Source organism: Ranitomeya imitator, chromosome 9, assembly GCF_032444005.1.
Source record: "Ranitomeya imitator isolate aRanImi1 chromosome 9, aRanImi1.pri, whole genome shotgun sequence".
Classification (NCBI taxonomy): Eukaryota; Metazoa; Chordata; class Amphibia; order Anura; family Dendrobatidae; genus Ranitomeya; species Ranitomeya imitator.
Genome location: NC_091290.1, coordinates 7,759,730 through 7,776,140, shown reverse-complemented (window position 1 = coordinate 7,776,140; position 16,411 = coordinate 7,759,730). Strand labels below are relative to the sequence as shown.

The window sequence follows — 16,411 nt, the reverse complement described above, 5'->3', positions numbered from 1 at the left end:
GCAGTGGTAGAAGAGGGAGCCGGTGACCCCAGAGTGCGACAAAGTCTGCGCGAAAGCTGCCAGAGCGTCTTTAGGAGTAACACCGGGGTGCCATGTACGTCCACCATTCCCCGGGAAGCTTATCAGCTGTCCCCAATGTTCCAGAGAAGTTTACTTGCTCACTGTATGGCAGCATTATCACTGGATGGCGGTATTATTTATTGCTCATCTTATTTTTGTTCTAAATTTGTTTTTCTTCCCACTTTTTACTCCAGAATCCGCAGTTCAGATCCGGCGGCTCAGGTCAGTGATACCTTCTTAGTAACTTCCCGGGATTGTCAGGAGGAGATTTCCTAACTTTCCGCCATGTTTTATTTCTACAGATCGGACACCTCCCGGTGACGACATCTTCACCGACATTTTATCTTCCAACCAAGGTATGTGACGCGGAGCGATGATGGGGACACTGAGGTGGCGGCCCACCGATTCCAGGGTTCAGCATTCAGCGCCATGTCTTCCTCTCCGTCCAGGAAGCTCCCGGTTTATGTTACAAGGAGACATTGCTGTCGGGAGGAACAGGAACGCTCTGACCTGTCGAGGAAAGTCCTGTCTATGGCCGAAAACGGCAAACGGTTGGGTCCAGGTGCCGTATACCTTGTCCAACAGCTACGGTACGTATGTCTATAAGGGGCTACGCATGAGCCATCCATGAGAGTCATAGAGATGTATGGATTACAGCTCCGGAGGAGAAGACGCTCATCCAAGCCGCCATGGAGGAGGTAGCAGTTCTCACATGTGTGCGGTTCATTCCACGTCAGGGGGAGCCCAGTTATCTGAGGATCCAGCCCAACGACGGGTGAGTGCGGCACATCATGTGACTAAGGTATCGGGACTAGAATCTGACCAGTATGGCAGCCCGGCGCTGACGCCTCATTAGCTCCGACCACGCGGAATGAAGAAGCTGCACGTTTTCTGTCCATTAGAAAATCTGCTGAGGAATATGGCGCCAGCCTCGCGGATGTCTTCACACGCGCCAACATTTTCCTATGCAATCCACTGTTCAATAACGGACACATTATAGTCTTCGTTTTTCCATGCGCTTTTTTTTTTTTTAGTTATCCTCAATACGGCCAGAATTTTTTTTTTTTGCAGAAATATTTTTTTTTTTTTGTAGAATAGAACTGAATTATTTCATCAGGAAATTCTGGTAATGAGAGCGTTTGTCAGATACGAGCTCTGCCGCTGCTGGAAAGGCGTTCGGGTGGGAGGGTTGTGACAGCGCCTTGTCAGCGCATTCACGAGAATCACGCCACAAAGTGAGTGACAGCGCTATGGAAGCTAATTAAACAATTAGCACATACGATAAACGCAAGTATTTTATATCCTTGGAGGAGAATTTCATCTGTAGATGGAGAAAATCTCTCCGCCGCATAAGCACGGGCCGGGCTAATCAGCCAGTAAACACCATTCCCTCGCTAACGAGATCGCGGCTCCTCGTGGGCGGCGACAGATTCATGTCATCCAATAGAAAAGAGGACAGAACAGCCGCGTCTGGCCTCCGCTGTGCCAGAGAAACACACAGACACCTGGGGGGCCCGGGCTCCAATGTAATAAATGATCCAGCACAAGATGCCCCCCGACTTTAGAGACCCTCACATCTTTAGCTTTTAATCGGAGCAATATTTCATCCTTAGCTAAAAAACGGGGCGACAGGTGTTGACCATACATTACTCCTTTCTGGGGGCGTTTAATTGGGTATCTGCCCCTGTCAGAGCAAGTGTTCCAATTAACAGCCCCCTATCAATTTCCAATCATACACCCATATGAAAAGGGATAATAGGGAGCACAAAATGACTGTTCAAACCAAGCCCAACACCTCGCAGGAGACGTCACCCTAAAAAAATCAAACCTTTAGTGTCCAAATTCATTGCTGTGGTTACCGGATATTGTCCTTTATCTTTATATGTTAATAAGGCAATTGGTGCATCCTGGGCGTGGCCAGACCGTTCAGTGCACCTCCCACCTACTTGTTTCTATCTCCCTTCTGTCAATCAGAGAAGTAAAGGGGAGAGAGATGTGGAAAACTAGTAGGGGGGAAGTGGCACTGAACTCTTTGGCCACACCCAGGATGCACCAAGCACCTCATTAGCATAAATTAATTAATGACAATTTTGGGGCATCCTAGAATATAGCAATGCTGCAATACCAGACACCACCTTTCAGCAGGTGTGATGCTGTTTGTGAAGGGAGGCAGAAATGTTTTTCTAATTATGGACAACCCCTTTAAGGCTTTGTCCAGCTCTTCGAGTCACCGCGGGTGCGCTTAGCTGCTCTACAATCCGGGAGTACGGGCGTCTTTACAGGTGACGGTTTTGGGATCTTTTTTATTGTGCTGTGAACTGGTGATCCGTGCAAATGAGGTGCAGGAGCCGCGGTCGTCTCAAAGGATGAACTTTTCGGAGGTGGATTTTATTTTTGTGCGCGGTGAAATCCCAGTCAGAGGTGGACGGGACGAGAGGCGGCCACTTACCAGTCCGCACAGTGATGACTTGGACGATACTACAAAGCCCTGTGGTCGGGGTCCCACCCCAGCGTCCCACCCCAACACCCCCCCATTGTCCCACCGCAGCGCCCACCCCAACACCCGTCCCCCCATCATCCCACCCCAACACCCATCCCCCCATCGTCCCACTGCAGTGTCCCACCCTAACGCCCGTCCCCCCATCATCCCACCCCAACGCCCATCCCCCCATCGCAGCGTCCCACCCCAATGCCCGTCCCCCATCGTCCCACCCCAATGCCCGTCCCCCCATCGTCCCACCGCAGCGCCCACCCCAACCCCCGTCCCCCCATCATCCCACCCCAACACCCATCCCCCCATCGTCCCACTGCAGCGTCCCACCCCAACGCCCGTCCCCCCATCATCCCACCCCAACGCCCGTCCCCCCATCATCCCACCCCAATGCCCGTCCCCCATCGTTCCACCCCAACGCCCGTCATCCCATCATTCCACCCCAACGCCCGTCCCCCCCATCGTCCCACCCCAATGCCCGTCCCCCCATCGTCCCACCCCAATGCCCGTCCCTCCATCGTCCCACTGGAGCGTCCCACCCCAACGCCCGTCCCCCCATCATCCCACCCCAACGCCCATCCCCCATCGTCCCACCGCAGCGTCCCACCCCAGCGTTCCTGGATCCCTGGGGGGCACCAACGAGCTGAATGGTGGCATATTACTAGGCTTTGATTGCTGGGGGTCCGACCTCTGAGACTGGGGGTCGCAGTGCTGTACCAGTTCTGTGCAGAGGCGCTCCCACCGCTCGTCCGTGCAGGGGGCTGCGGCCGCTCGTCTTCGCTTACAGTGCATTATTTTATCTCTCTGACATTTTGCTTTGCTGAAGGTGCTGGTCCTACGTGGGGCGTTTAGGGGGCGCACAAGACCTGTCTCTCACGACCCCGGGGTGTCTGCACTGGGGTGTAATTCAGCACGAACTGCTGCACGCTCTGGGGTTCCAACACGAGCAATGCCGCAGCGACCGAGACAAGTACATCCGCATTAACTGGGGGAACATCAGCCAAGGTACGGGCCGAACATGGCGGTCAGGAACGGATGGCCGTCCACATTGCACGCCACTGCGTCCGTCAGTCATTGCCTTCTTCTCTCCTTCTAGACAAAGAACGTAATTTCTACAAGATGAGCACCCAGACCCTCGGCGTGCCGTACGATTACCTCTCCGTGTTACACTACGGCAAGTAAGTATGGCGGATGTAATGACGACGGCGGAGAACCCATTGGGGTCCAGGTCCGCGCCGCCGGCAATTATACTTACATTACAGTCTCCAACGCGCTTTTCTTTCGTTGCTGCAGATTTGCCTTTGCCACTGATTCTGGGAAACCCACCCTGGAGCCAACCGGAGACCCCCATGCCCTGATCGGTCAGCGTGTTGGGTTAAGTTCCTTGGATGTTTCCAAGATTAAAAAGCTCTATGAATGCAGTGAGTTGGAGAAAGAGCCGAGTACAATGTGTAAGAGAAGGCTGGGAATTGTAGTCCTACAACTGCCGATGGCCGGCAGATAAGTGATCCCGGCTCTAGGGTCGTTGTGGTGGTCCTCTGTGCCTTGTGCTGACCCCACAGTGAGCTTCTACGGATGTCAGCCATTGATTCCTCCAAGAAGTTTTCTATCAGCTTGTATTACACAGAGATTGGATAATTAGTGATTATGGCCGACCTGAGACCCCGGAGGTGTGCGGACCCCAGGGCCCAGAGGTGTGCGGACCCCAGGGCCCAGAGGTGTGCGGACCCCAGGGCCCAGAGGTGTGCGGACCCCAGGGCCCAGAGGTGTGCGGACCCCAGGGCCCAGAGGTGTGCGGACCCCAGGGCCCAGAGGTGTGCGGACCCCAGGGCCCAGAGGTGTGCGGACCCAGGGCCCAGAGGTGTGCGGACCCCAGGGCCCAGAGGTGTGCGGACCCCAGGGCCCAGAGGTGTGCGGACCCCAGGGCCCAGAGGTGTGCGGACCCCAGGGCCCAGAGGTGTGCGGACCCAGGGCCCAGAGGTGTGCGGACCCCAGGGCCCAGAGGTGTGCGGACCCCAGGGCCCAGAGGTGTGCGGACCCCAGGGCCCAGAGGTGTGCGGACCCCAGGGCCCAGAGGTGTGCGGACCCCAGGGCCCAGAGGTGTGCGGACCCCAGGGCCCAGAGGTGTGCGGACCCCAGGGCCCAGAGGTGTGCGGACCCCAGGGCCCAGAGGTGTGCGGACCCAGGGCCCAGAGGTGTGCGGACCCCAGGGCCCAGAGGTGTGCGGACCCCAGGGCCCAGAGGTGTGCGGACCCCAGGGCCCAGAGGTGTGCGGACCCCAGGGCCCAGAGGTGTGCGGACCCCAGGGCCCAGAGGTGTGCGGACCCCAGGGCCCAGAGGTGTGCGGACCCCAGGGCCCAGAGGTGTGCGGACCCCAGGTCCCAGAGGTGTGTGGACCCCAGATATCTGGTGAAGAAGCACTTCATTCCGCCAAACGTTGAGGGGCAGGAAAAAGGGGCGCAGCCCCAACACTGCCAAGGCCTTATTTTTGCCCACATAGAAGTAGTGCCCCTTTGTGAAGCCCCCAAACAGCGTGACCAAGCCACAATGTCCCTCTACACAGTGTAATGCCCCAAAGATGCCCCCACAGTGCCACTCCCAACAACTCCCACTATGAAGCCCCCACAGCCTCCCTTACACATTATCAGGTCTGTATAGTGCCCCCCACAAATAATTCTGCCCCCGCAGTTTTACCCTATACCGTGTGATGCCCCCACTTAGTACACTGTCTCCACGGCCTTTCCCCGCACTAAATGATGCTTGTGTGATACCCCAAAGTGCCCTCAAGCCCCCAATGTGGTGCCCTCTGCTCCTCTGCAAGGCAAGTTAATAAGGCTCACCTCGCTCTGCTGCCACGACGAGGGGAGGCAGAATATGGCGCGGCGCGAGGTGACGTCATGATGCCGCCTGTGCCGACCCTACACCACCATTGTGTTTATCTGTTTCTGCGCCCTAAAGTAAGTGGGACATACCCCCGACCTCCCCAAATCCGGACTGTCCTGCTGTATCAGTGGGCAGGGGGGCATCAGGCTGCTCCATGGTCTTCTGTGTGGTGTGCTGTGCAGATGGAAGGCCCCGGCAGGGCACTACATGCGCCTCTCTGATGTTATAGATGTCTGCAGTCACCTGCTGCCAGATGCACATGGGAAGCTCTCATGGGAGTCCAAGAAGAATCCGAACCTTACGGCTTGTGTGTGGCTGATCCGCGTCCCAGAGGACAAGGTACTGCTACAGATATGTGACGGCTGAGCCTTGTAGTACGTCAGCTAGATGAAAGCCATTTTTACACTGACTTCCGCTGCCTTTGCTTCCCTTGTCTTTAGGTTTTCTTGCAGTTTGAGTCCTTCAGCATCCAGCCCTCCCCGGACTGTGCGCAGGCCTCGGTCACCGCGTACGATGGAATCGGCACAGAGGCCGCCATTCTTCTCCACAAGAGCTGCGGAAACATCGCTCCGCTCGCTCAGATCTCCTCCGGAAGATTCCTGAAAATACAATTCACCGGCTCGGGGACTGGAAGCAGCTTTAAGGCGACGTACAGTTCAAGTGAGTGCATGAGGTGGCCACAAAGAGCACGCCGCAGCCTGGAGGACCCGCCGCTCTGTGGAGGACCCGCCGCTCTCTGGAGGACCCGCCGCAGCCTGGAGGACCCGCCGCACCCTGGAGGACCCTCCACACCCTGGAGGACCCTCCGCACCCTGGAGGACCTGCCGCACCCTGGAGGACCCACCGCTCTGTGGAGGACCCGCCGCACTCTGGAGGACCCGCCGCAGCCTGGAGGACCCGCCGCACCCTGGAGGACCCTCCACACCCTGGAGGACCCTCCGCACCCTGGAGGACCCTCCGCACCCTGGAGGACCTGCCGCACCCTGGAGGACCCGCCGCTCTCTGGAGGACCCACCACTCTGTGGAGGACCCTCCGCACCCTGGAGGACCCGCCACTCCCTGGAAGACTGCTGTTCTCTGGAGGACCCACCACTCTGTGGAGGACCCTCCGCACCCTGGAGGACCCGCCACTCCCTGGAAGACTGCTGCTCTCTGGAGGACCCACCACTCTCTGGAGGACCCTCCGCACCCTGAAGAACCCTCTGCACCCTGGGGGACCCGCCGCACCCTGGAGGACCCGCCACCCCCTGGAGGACCCGCCACTTCCTGTAGGACCCGCCGCATCATGGAGGACCCGCCGCACTCTGGAGGACCCACCGCACCCTGGAGGACCCGCCGTACCCTGGAGGACCCGCCACTCCCTGGAGGACCCACCACACCCTGGAGGACCCACCGCACCCTGTAGGACCCACCGCATCATGGAAGACCCGCCGCACTCTGGAGGACCCGCCGCACCCTGGAGGACCCACCGCACCCTGGAGGACCCGCCGCACCCTGGAGGACCTGCCGCATCATGGAGGACCCTCCGCACCCTGAAGGACCCGCCGCTCTCTGGAGGACCCTCCGCACCCTGGAGAACCATCTGCACCCTGGGGGACCCGCCACCCCCTGGAGGACCCGCCACTTCCTGTAGGACCCGCCGCATCATGGAGGACCCGCCGCACTCTGGAGGACCCACCGCACCCTGGAGGACCCGCCGTACCCTGGAGGACCCGCCACTCCCTGGAGGACCCACCACACCCTGGAGGACCCACCGCACCCTGTAGGACCCACCGCATCATGGAAGACCCGCCGCACTCTGGAGGACCCGCCGCACCCTGGAGGACCCACCGCACCCTGGAGGACCCGCCGCACCCTGGAGGACCTGCTGCACCCTGGAGGACCCGCCGTACCCTGGAGGACCAGCTGCACCCTGGAGGACCCACCGTACCCTGGAGGACCAGCTGTACCCTGGAGGACCCGCTGCAACCTGAAGGACCTGCCGCCCGATGGAGGACACGCCACGTCCATGTGTTACGTGGGCAGCCCATTGTTTCCAGTTACCAATGTGTAATGTTGCATTTCCCCCTGTGGTGGCGCTGCAGAGAAACTGAAGGCTTGCTGCCAGGATCCCTGCAGATCACCACTGATTAGAGGGGCATTTCACGGCACAGAGCAGATCCCTGATCCCTCAGGATCACGGGCCGGAGCCCCACACACAAGTCATGCAGAATGTCTCTGGTGTCCAGAATAATGGGGTGCTCCATGTTTCCTCGGGGGGCTGGTGCTGAGTCTGGCGGTATATTATATGGACTCTTCTTTATAATGGCGCCTTTCTTATATTTCAGTAAAGTGCGGGGGATTCCTAATCAACACAACCGGAAACTTTTCGACACCACATTTTCCCTTTAAGTACCCGAACTCGGTGAACTGTGTGTGGGTCCTGTCCGCCCCTGCTGGATATCGGGTAGGTGATCTGTGAAGGTGACGCGCCCCAGGACTGGGCTGCACCACCGCTCCATTCACTTCTATGGGGAATGTGACCAGTGTGAGTCCTGGATCCACTAGGGGTCACGTGTCCGTTCTCTCTTTGCAGATCTCGCTCCACGTTGCTCCGTTTAGTTTGGAGCCGGCACCCGGCTGCTCCTACGACTATTTCCTCCTCCGTGACGGTCGGAGACAAACCAAGAAGTGCGGACAGCTGCCCAAGCTGGACTTCATGTCTTCCACCCATTCCCTCATGGTGCATTTCCACAGCGACTCCTCTGTCCCGGCGAATGGCTTCATGGCTACGTACTCGTTCTGTAAGTGGATATACGAGAGTCCAAGAGCAGACAGATGTGCAGTACCGTTCGTTGCCACTATTAATGGGTGGCGCTGTGGCACGTCTGATGGGTGGAGGTGATGGGTGCAGGTGATGGGTGCAGGTGATGAATGGAGGTGATGGGTGCAGGTGATGGATGGAGGTGATGGATGGAGGTGATGGGTGGAGGTGATGGATGGAGGTGATGGGTGGAGGTGATGGATGGAGGTGATGGATGGAGGTGATGGATGGAGGTGATGGGTGGAGGTGATGGGTGGAGGTGATGGATGGAGGTGATGGATGGAGGTGATGGGTGGAGGTGATGGATGGAGGTGATGGGTGGAGGTGATGGGTGGAGGTGATGGGTGGAGGTGATGGATGGAGGTGATGGGTGCAGGTGATGGATGGAGGTGATGGGTGGAGGTGATGGGTGGAGGTGATGGATGGAGGTGATGGGTGGAGGTGATGGATGGAGGTGATGGGTGGAGGTGATGGGTGGAGGTGATGGATGGAGGTGATGGGTGGAGGTGATGGGTGGAGGTGATGGATGGAGGTGATGGATGGAGGTGATGGATGGAGGTGATGGGTGGAGGTGATGGATGGAGGTGATGGATGGAGGTGATGGGTGGAGGTGATGGGTGGAGGTGATGGATGGAGGTGATGGGTGCAGGTGATGGATGGGGGTGATGGATGGAGGTGATGGGTGGAGGTGATTGGTGGAGGTGATTGGTGGAGGTGATGGGTGGAGGTGATGGGTGGAGGTGATGGGTGCAGGTGATGGGTGGAGGTGATGGGTGGAGGTGATGGATGGAGGTGATGGGTGCAGGTGATGGATGGAGGTGATGGGTGGAGGTGATTGGTGGAGGTGATGGGTGGAGGTGATGGATGGAGGTGATGGGTGGAGGTGATGGATGGAGGTGATGGATGGAGGTGATGGATGCAGGTGATGGGTGGAGGTGATGGGTGGAGGTGATTGGTGGAGGTGATGGGTGGAGGTGATGGGTGGAGGTGATGGATGGAGGTGATGGATGGAGGTGATGGATGCAGGTGATGGGTGGAGGTGATTGGTGGAGGTGATGGATGGAGGTGATGGGTGGAGGTGATTGGTGGAGGTGATGGATGGAGGTGATGGATGGAGGTGATGGATGCAGGTGATGGGTGGAGGTGATGGGTGGAGGTGATTGGTGGAGGTGATGGGTGGAGGTGATGGGTGGAGGTGATGGATGGAGGTGATGGATGGAGGTGATGGATGCAGGTGATGGGTGGAGGTGATTGGTGGAGGTGATGGATGGAGGTGATGGGTGGAGGTGATTGGTGGAGGTGATGGATGGAGGTGATGGGTGCAGGTGATGGATGGAGGTGATGGGTGGAGGTGATGGGTGGAGGTGAAGGATGGAGGTGATGGGTGGAGGTGATGGGTGGAGGTGATGGATGGAGGTGATGGATGGAGGTGATGGATGCAGGTGATGGGTGGAGGTGATGGGTGGAGGTGATTGGTGGAGGTGATGGGTGGAGGTGATGGGTGGAGGTGATGGATGGAGGTGATGGATGGAGGTGATGGATGCAGGTGATGGGTGGAGGTGATTGGTGGAGGTGATGGATGGAGGTGATGGGTGGAGGTGATTGGTGGAGGTGATGGATGGAGGTGATGGGTGCAGGTGATGGATGGAGGTGATGGGTGGAGGTGATGGGTGGAGGTGAAGGATGGAGGTGATGGGTGGAGGTGATGGATGGAGGTGATGGGTGGAGGTGATGGATGGAGGTGATGGGTGGAGGTGATGGATGGAGGTGATGGGTGCAGGTGATGGATGGAGGTGATGGGTGGAGGTGATGGGTGGAGGTGATGGGTGGAGGTGATGGGTGGAGGTGATGGGTGCAGGTGATGGATGGAGGTGATGGGTGGAGGTGATGGGTGGAGGTGAAGGATGGAGGTGATGGGTGCAGGTGATGGATGGAGGTGATGGGTGGAGGTGATGGATGCAGGTGATGGGTGGAGATGATGGGTGGAGATGATGGGTGGAGGTGATTGGTGGAGGTGATGGATGGAGGTGATGGGTGGAGGTGATGGATGGAGGTGATGGGTGGAGGTGATGGATGGAGGTGATGGGTGGAGGTGATGGATGGAGGTGATGGATGGAGGTGATGGGTGGAGGTGATGGGTAGAGGTGATGGGTGGAGATGATGGATGGAGGTGATGGGTGGAGGTGATGGATGGAGGTGATGGGTGGAGGTGATGGGTGGAGGTGATGGATGGAGGTGATGGGTGCAGGTGATGGATGGAGGTGATGGGTGGAGGTGATGGATGGAGGTGATGGGTGGAGGTGATGGATGGAGGTGATGGATGGAGGTGATGGGTGGTGGTGATGGGTGGAGGTCATGGGTGGAGGTGATGGATGGAGGTGATGGGTGGAGGTGATGGGTGGAGGTGATGGGTGGAGGTGATGGATGGAGGTGATGGGTGGAGGTGATGGATGGAGGTGATGGGTGCAGGTGATGGGTGGAGGTGATGGGTGGAGGTGATGGGTGGAGGTGATGGATGGAGGTGATGGGTGGAGGTGATGGATGGAGGTGATGGGTGGAGGTGATGGATGGAGGTGATGGATGCAGGTGATGGGTGCAGGTGATGGGTGGAGGTGATGGGTGGAGGTGATGGATGGAGGTGATGGGTGGAGGTGATGGATGGAGGTGATGGGTGGAGGTGATGGATGGAGGTGATGGGTGCAGGTGATGGATGGAGGTGATGGGTGGAGGTGATGGGTGGAGGTGATGGGTGGAGGTGATGGATGGAGGTGATGGATGGAGGTGATGGGTGGAGGTGATGGGTGGAGGTGAAGGATGGAGGTGATGGGTGCAGGTGATGGATGGAGGTGATGGGTGGAGGTGATGGATGGAGGTGATGGGTGGAGGTGATGGATGGAGGTGATGGATGGAGGTGATGGGTGGAGGTGATGGGTGGAGGTCATGGGTGGAGGTGATGGATGGAGGTGATGGGTGGAGGTGATGGGTGGAGGTGATGGGTGGAGGTGATGGATGGAGGTGATGGGTGCAGGTGATGGATGGAGGTGATGGATGGAGGTGATGGATGGAGGTGATGGATGGAGGTGATGGGTGGAGGTGATGGGTAGAGGTGATGGGTGGAGGTGATGGATGGAGGTGATGGGTGGAGGTGATGGATGGAGGTGATGGGTGGAGGTGATGGGTGGAGGTGATGGATGGAGGTGATGGGTGGAGGTCATGGGTGGAGGTGATGGATGGAGGTGATGGGTGGAGGTGATGGATGGAGGTGATGGGTGGAGGTGATGGATGGAGGTGATGGGTGCAGGTGATGGATGGAGGTGATGGGTGGAGGTGATGGGTGGAGGTGATGGGTGGAGGTGATGGGTGGAGGTGATGGATGGAGGTGATGGGTGCAGGTGATGGATGGAGGTGATGGGTGGAGGTGATGGGTGGAGGTGATGGGTGGAGGTGATGGATGGAGGTGATGGGTGCAGGTGATGGATGGAGGTGATGGGTGGAGGTGATGGGTGGAGGTGATGGGTGGAGGTGATTGGTGGAGGTGATGGATGGAGGTGATGGATGGAGGTGATGGGTGGAGGTGATGGATGGAGGTGATGGGTGGAGGTGATGGATGGAGGTGATGGGTGGAGGTGATGGGTGGAGGTGATGGGTGGAGGTGATGGGTGGAGGTGATTGGTGGAGGTGATGGATGGAGGTGATGGGTGGAGGTGATGGATGGAGGTGATGGGTGCAGGTGATGGATGGAGGTGATGGGTGGAGGTGATGGGTGGAGGTGATGGATGGAGGTGATGGGTGGAGGTGATGGATGGAGGTGATGGGTGCAGGTGATGGATGGAGGTGATGGGTGGAGGTGATGGGTGGAGGTGATGGGTGGAGGTGATGGGTGGAGGTGATTGGTGGAGGTGATGGATGGAGGTGATGGATGGAGGTGATGGGTGGAGGTGATGGATGGAGGTGATGGGTGGAGGTGATGGATGGAGGTGATGGGTGCAGGTGATGGATGGAGGTGATGGGTGGAGGTGATGGGTGGAGGTGATGGGTGTTACACTCTGATCATCTGATATTGATGACCAGTCCTGATGACATTAACACCCCAAGACAGGGAGACCAGTTTTACAGCCATTTCTGCATCTCCAATAACGCTGCCACTAATCACTGACATAATCAGCGCCATGATACCGACCATGAATGAGAGCGCAGCTCTCTCCCATCCATGGCAAATTGGAAGCTAGCGACAGCACCATTCACAGTATTCTTCCAATACGCCTCAATCAGCTGGTCGGTGGGGGTGGCTGGAGCCCGAACTCATGTAACAGGGCTGGGACAATGATGTAGCGGAGTTACAGTTAGGTCCATATATATTTGGACAGAGGCAACATTTTTCTAATTTTGGTTATAGACATCACCACAATGAATTTTAAACAAAACAATTCAGATTCAGTTGAAGTTCAGACTTTCAGCTTTCATTTGAGGGTATCCACATTAAAATTGGATGAAGGGTTTAGGAGTTTCAGCTCCTTAATATGTGCCACCCTGTTTTTAAAGGGACCAAAAGTAATTGGACAGATTCAATAATTTTAAATAAAATGTTCATTTTTACTACTTGGTTGAAAACCCTTTGTTGGCAATGACTGCCTGAAGTCTTGAACTCATGGACATCACCAGACGCTGTGTTTCCTCCTTTTTGATGCTCGGCCTTCACTGCGGTGGTTTTCAGTTGCTGTTTGTTTGTGGCCTTTCTGTCTGAAGTTTAGTCTTTAACAAGTGAAATGCTGCTCAATTGGGTTGAGATCAGGTGACTGACTTGGCCATTCTAGAATATTCCACTTCTTTGCTTTAATAAACTCCTGGGTTGCTTTGGCTTTATGTTTTGGGTCATTGGTCGTCGTTTCATACTACAGATGGACAATCAGTTTGGCTGCATTTGGCTGGATCTGAGCACACAGTATGGCGGCTCTGAAGACCTCAGAATTCATTCGGCTGCTTCTGTCCTGTGTCCCATCATCAATAAACACTAGTGACCCAGTGCCACTGGCAGCCATGCATGCCCGCGCCATCACACTGCCTCCGCCGGGTTTATGCATGCCCGCGCCATCACTCTGCCTCCGCCGGGTTTATGTATGCCCGCGCCATCACACTGCCTCCGCCGGGTTTATGCATGCCCGCGCCATCCCACTGCCTCCGCCGTGTGTTACAGATGATGTGGTATGCTTTGGATCATGAGCTGTACCGCGCCTTCACCATACTTTTCTCTTTCCATCATTCTGGTAGAGGTTGATCTTGGTTCCATCTGTCCATAGAATGTTCTTCCAGGACTGTGCGGCTTTTTTAGATGTTTTTTCGCCTTTTTCTTCTTGATGCTTATGAGTGGCTGCACCGTTCAGTGAACCCTCTGTAGTTACTTTCATGCAGTCTTCTCTTTATGGTAGATTTGGATATTGATCCGCCGACCTCCTGGAGAGTGTTGGTCACTTGGTCGGCTGTTGTGAAGGGGTTTCTCTTCACCATGGGGATTATTCTGCGACCATCCACTGTTGTCTTCCGTGGGCGCCCAGGTCTTTTTGCATTGATGAGTTCACCAGAGCTTTCTTTCTTTCTCAGGATGGACCAAACTGTAGATTTTGCCACTCCTAATATTGCAGCAATTTCTCGGATGGTTTTTTCTGTTTTCGCAGCTTAAGGATGGCTTGTTTCACCTGCATGGAGAGCTCCTTTACCGCATGTTTACTTCACAGCAAAACCTTCCAAATCCAAGCACCACACCTCAAATCAACTCCAGGCCTTTTATCTGCTTAATTGAGAATGACATAACGAAGGGATTGCCCACACCTGTCCATGAAATAGCCTTGGAGTCAATTGTCCAATTACTTTTGGTCCCTTTAAAAACAGGGTGGCACATATTAAGGAGCTGAAACTCCTAAACCCTTCATCCAATGTTAATGTGGATACCCTCAAATGAAAGCTGAAAGTCTGAACTTCAACTGTATCTGAATTGTTTTGTTTAAAATTCATTGTGGTGATGTCTATAACCAAAATTGGCAAAATGTAGTTTCTGTCCAAATATATATGGACCTAACTGTATAGTATCAGAGGCTGAGTAACAGAGCTGGAACAACGATGTAGCAGAGATGAAACAGCAGAGGCTGAATAACAGCTGGGACAATGATGTAGTAGAATTGAAGCAGTGGAGGCTGATTAACAGAGCAGGGACAATGATGTAGCAGAGTTGTTGCAGAGGAGGCTGAGTAGCAGAGCTGGGACAATGATGTAGCAGAGTTGTAGCAGCAGAGGCTGAGTAGCAGAGCTGGGACAATGATGTAGCAGAGTTGTAGCAGCAGAGGCTGAGTAGCAGAGCTGGGACAATGATGTAGCAGGGTTGTAGCAGCAGAGGCTGAGTAGCAGAGCTGGGACAATGATGTAGCAGAGTTGTAGCAGCAGAGGCTGAGTAGCAGAGCTGGGACAGTGATGTAGCAGGGTTGTAGCAGCAGAGGCTGAGTAGCAGAGCTGGGACAATGCTGTAGCAGAGTTGTAGCAGCAGAGGCTGAGTAGCAGAGCTGGGACAATGATGTAGCAGGGTTGTAGCAGCAGAGGCTGAGTAGCAGAGCTGGGACAATGATGTAGCAGAGTTGTAGCAGCAGAGGCTGAGTAGCAGAGCTGGGACAGTGATGTAGCAGGGTTGTAGCAGCAGAGGCTGAGTAGCAGAGCTGGGACAATGATGTAGCAGGGTTGTAGCAGCAGAGGCTGAGTAGTAGAGCTGGGACAATGATGTAGCAGGGTTGTAGCAGCAGAGGCTGAGTAGCAGAGCTGGGACAATGATGTAGCAGGGTTGTAGCAGCAGAGGCTGAGTAGCAGAGCTGGGACAGTGATGTAGCAGAGTTGTAGCAGCAGAGGCTGAGTAGCAGTGGCAGTGGCTGCCTTATACCCAGGAGAACAAATGAGGCCGAACAGTGGAAAGATGGAACGCAGCGTCCGACCCAGGAATCCGAGCTGTGCGCACAGGACGGTAGGATGGGCAGTGAGGACCCCCGATGCTGTGCCCTATGGGGGCATCTCCGGGGAATGTTCCCTATGTCCCCTGGATATGAGGACGCCGCTGCGCTCCTAATTACACTTTAATTTCCTCCTTTGATCAGAGAACAGTAATCTCCTGTAATGACAGATGATTGCATTGTGGAATATTGCCAGTCTGACCATTCTAACCCTATAATGGACGGGTCACGGAGACGACGGGAGGATCAGACGCTAATTACAGCAGCCGGGGGGGATCGCGCCATAGCGGGGTCTTACAGGGGTTCCGGGGACTTTGCTCTGCGTAGATCATCAATATTACTGACGTCCATCCTGGGATTTCCACGACTTTTACTTCTTGTTGTCATTTCACTGCTGAGAAGACGCATTGGAGAAATCCTGGCCGCAGCGGTGGGCTCAGTGTGGACCACTGCTGGGCCTTGTGGTGCCGTCCTGTATTTTCTATTCATGTCTACTTCAGCTGTGCAGTGAGGGCACATTATAAATCCAGGGGCCCCTGGGCATCTACAGGACACTGGGGTGTAGGGCTGGGACCGTGTGTTTACTGCACAATATTATTACACGTATTTCTCATCACTTATTTCTACATTTATCATTTTCAGCTTCCTCATCACCAAGACCCAAGAATCAGCGTCCATAATCAGCCGCAAAATCAGAAAATCAGCTGTGATTCCTCCATATGACAGCAGGTGGCGCAATGGAAACGCAGCAAAATACTGTAAACTTCCAAGGACTATTCTCCCCCTGTGCAGAAACCGGAAACAGATGGAATCAATTGTCTTATCTGCACAGAAGATCACATCTAGCTGAATAAATCTGCTTAGAAAGAAACACAAGTGTGACTAGTAATGTACAATAACCATAGATTACTGATCCTGTATTATACTCCAGAGCTGCACTCACTATTCTGCTGGTGCAGTCACTGTGTGTACATACATTACATTACTGATCCTGAGTTACATCCTGTATTATACTCCAGAGTTGCACTCACTATTCTGCTGGTGCAGTCACTGTGTACATACATTACATTACTGATCCTGAGTTACATCCTGTATTATACCCCAGAGCTGCACTCACTATTCTGCTGGTGCTGTCACTGTGTACATACATTACATTACTGATCCTGAGTTACATCCTGTATTATACTC

At 55.3% G+C, this 16,411-nt stretch overlaps 1 protein-coding gene across 1 annotated transcript; it reads left to right on the top strand.

Moving 5' to 3' along the window:
- The first annotated feature begins 257 nt into the window (after positions 1 to 257).
- LOC138649430 (embryonic protein UVS.2-like) lies at positions 258 to 15,988 on the top strand. Its single transcript, XM_069739861.1, has 12 exons — positions 258 to 282; positions 363 to 416; positions 510 to 650; positions 718 to 835; positions 3,378 to 3,556; positions 3,648 to 3,729; positions 3,845 to 3,972; positions 5,664 to 5,773; positions 5,875 to 6,094; positions 7,762 to 7,880; positions 8,010 to 8,217; positions 15,866 to 15,988. Exons 3-12 carry the CDS (start codon positions 524 to 526, stop codon positions 15,901 to 15,903), a joined length of 1,329 nt encoding a protein of 442 aa, XP_069595962.1. The 5' UTR covers positions 258 to 282; positions 363 to 416; positions 510 to 523; the 3' UTR covers positions 15,904 to 15,988.
- The last annotated feature ends 423 nt before the right edge of the window (positions 15,989 to 16,411 follow it).

Excerpts from the sequence above, each read along its gene's own strand:
- LOC138649430 (XM_069739861.1), top strand. The coding sequence starts at position 524 with ATGTTACAAGGAGACATTGCTGTCGGGAGGAACAGGAACGCTCTGACC. Across the intron at positions 3,557-3,647 it reads CTGGGGGAACATCAGCCAAG|ACAAAGAACGTAATTTCTAC; the intron begins GTACGGGCCGAA and ends CTCTCCTTCTAG. Across the intron at positions 7,881-8,009 it reads CCGCCCCTGCTGGATATCGG|ATCTCGCTCCACGTTGCTCC; the intron begins GTAGGTGATCTG and ends CTCTCTTTGCAG.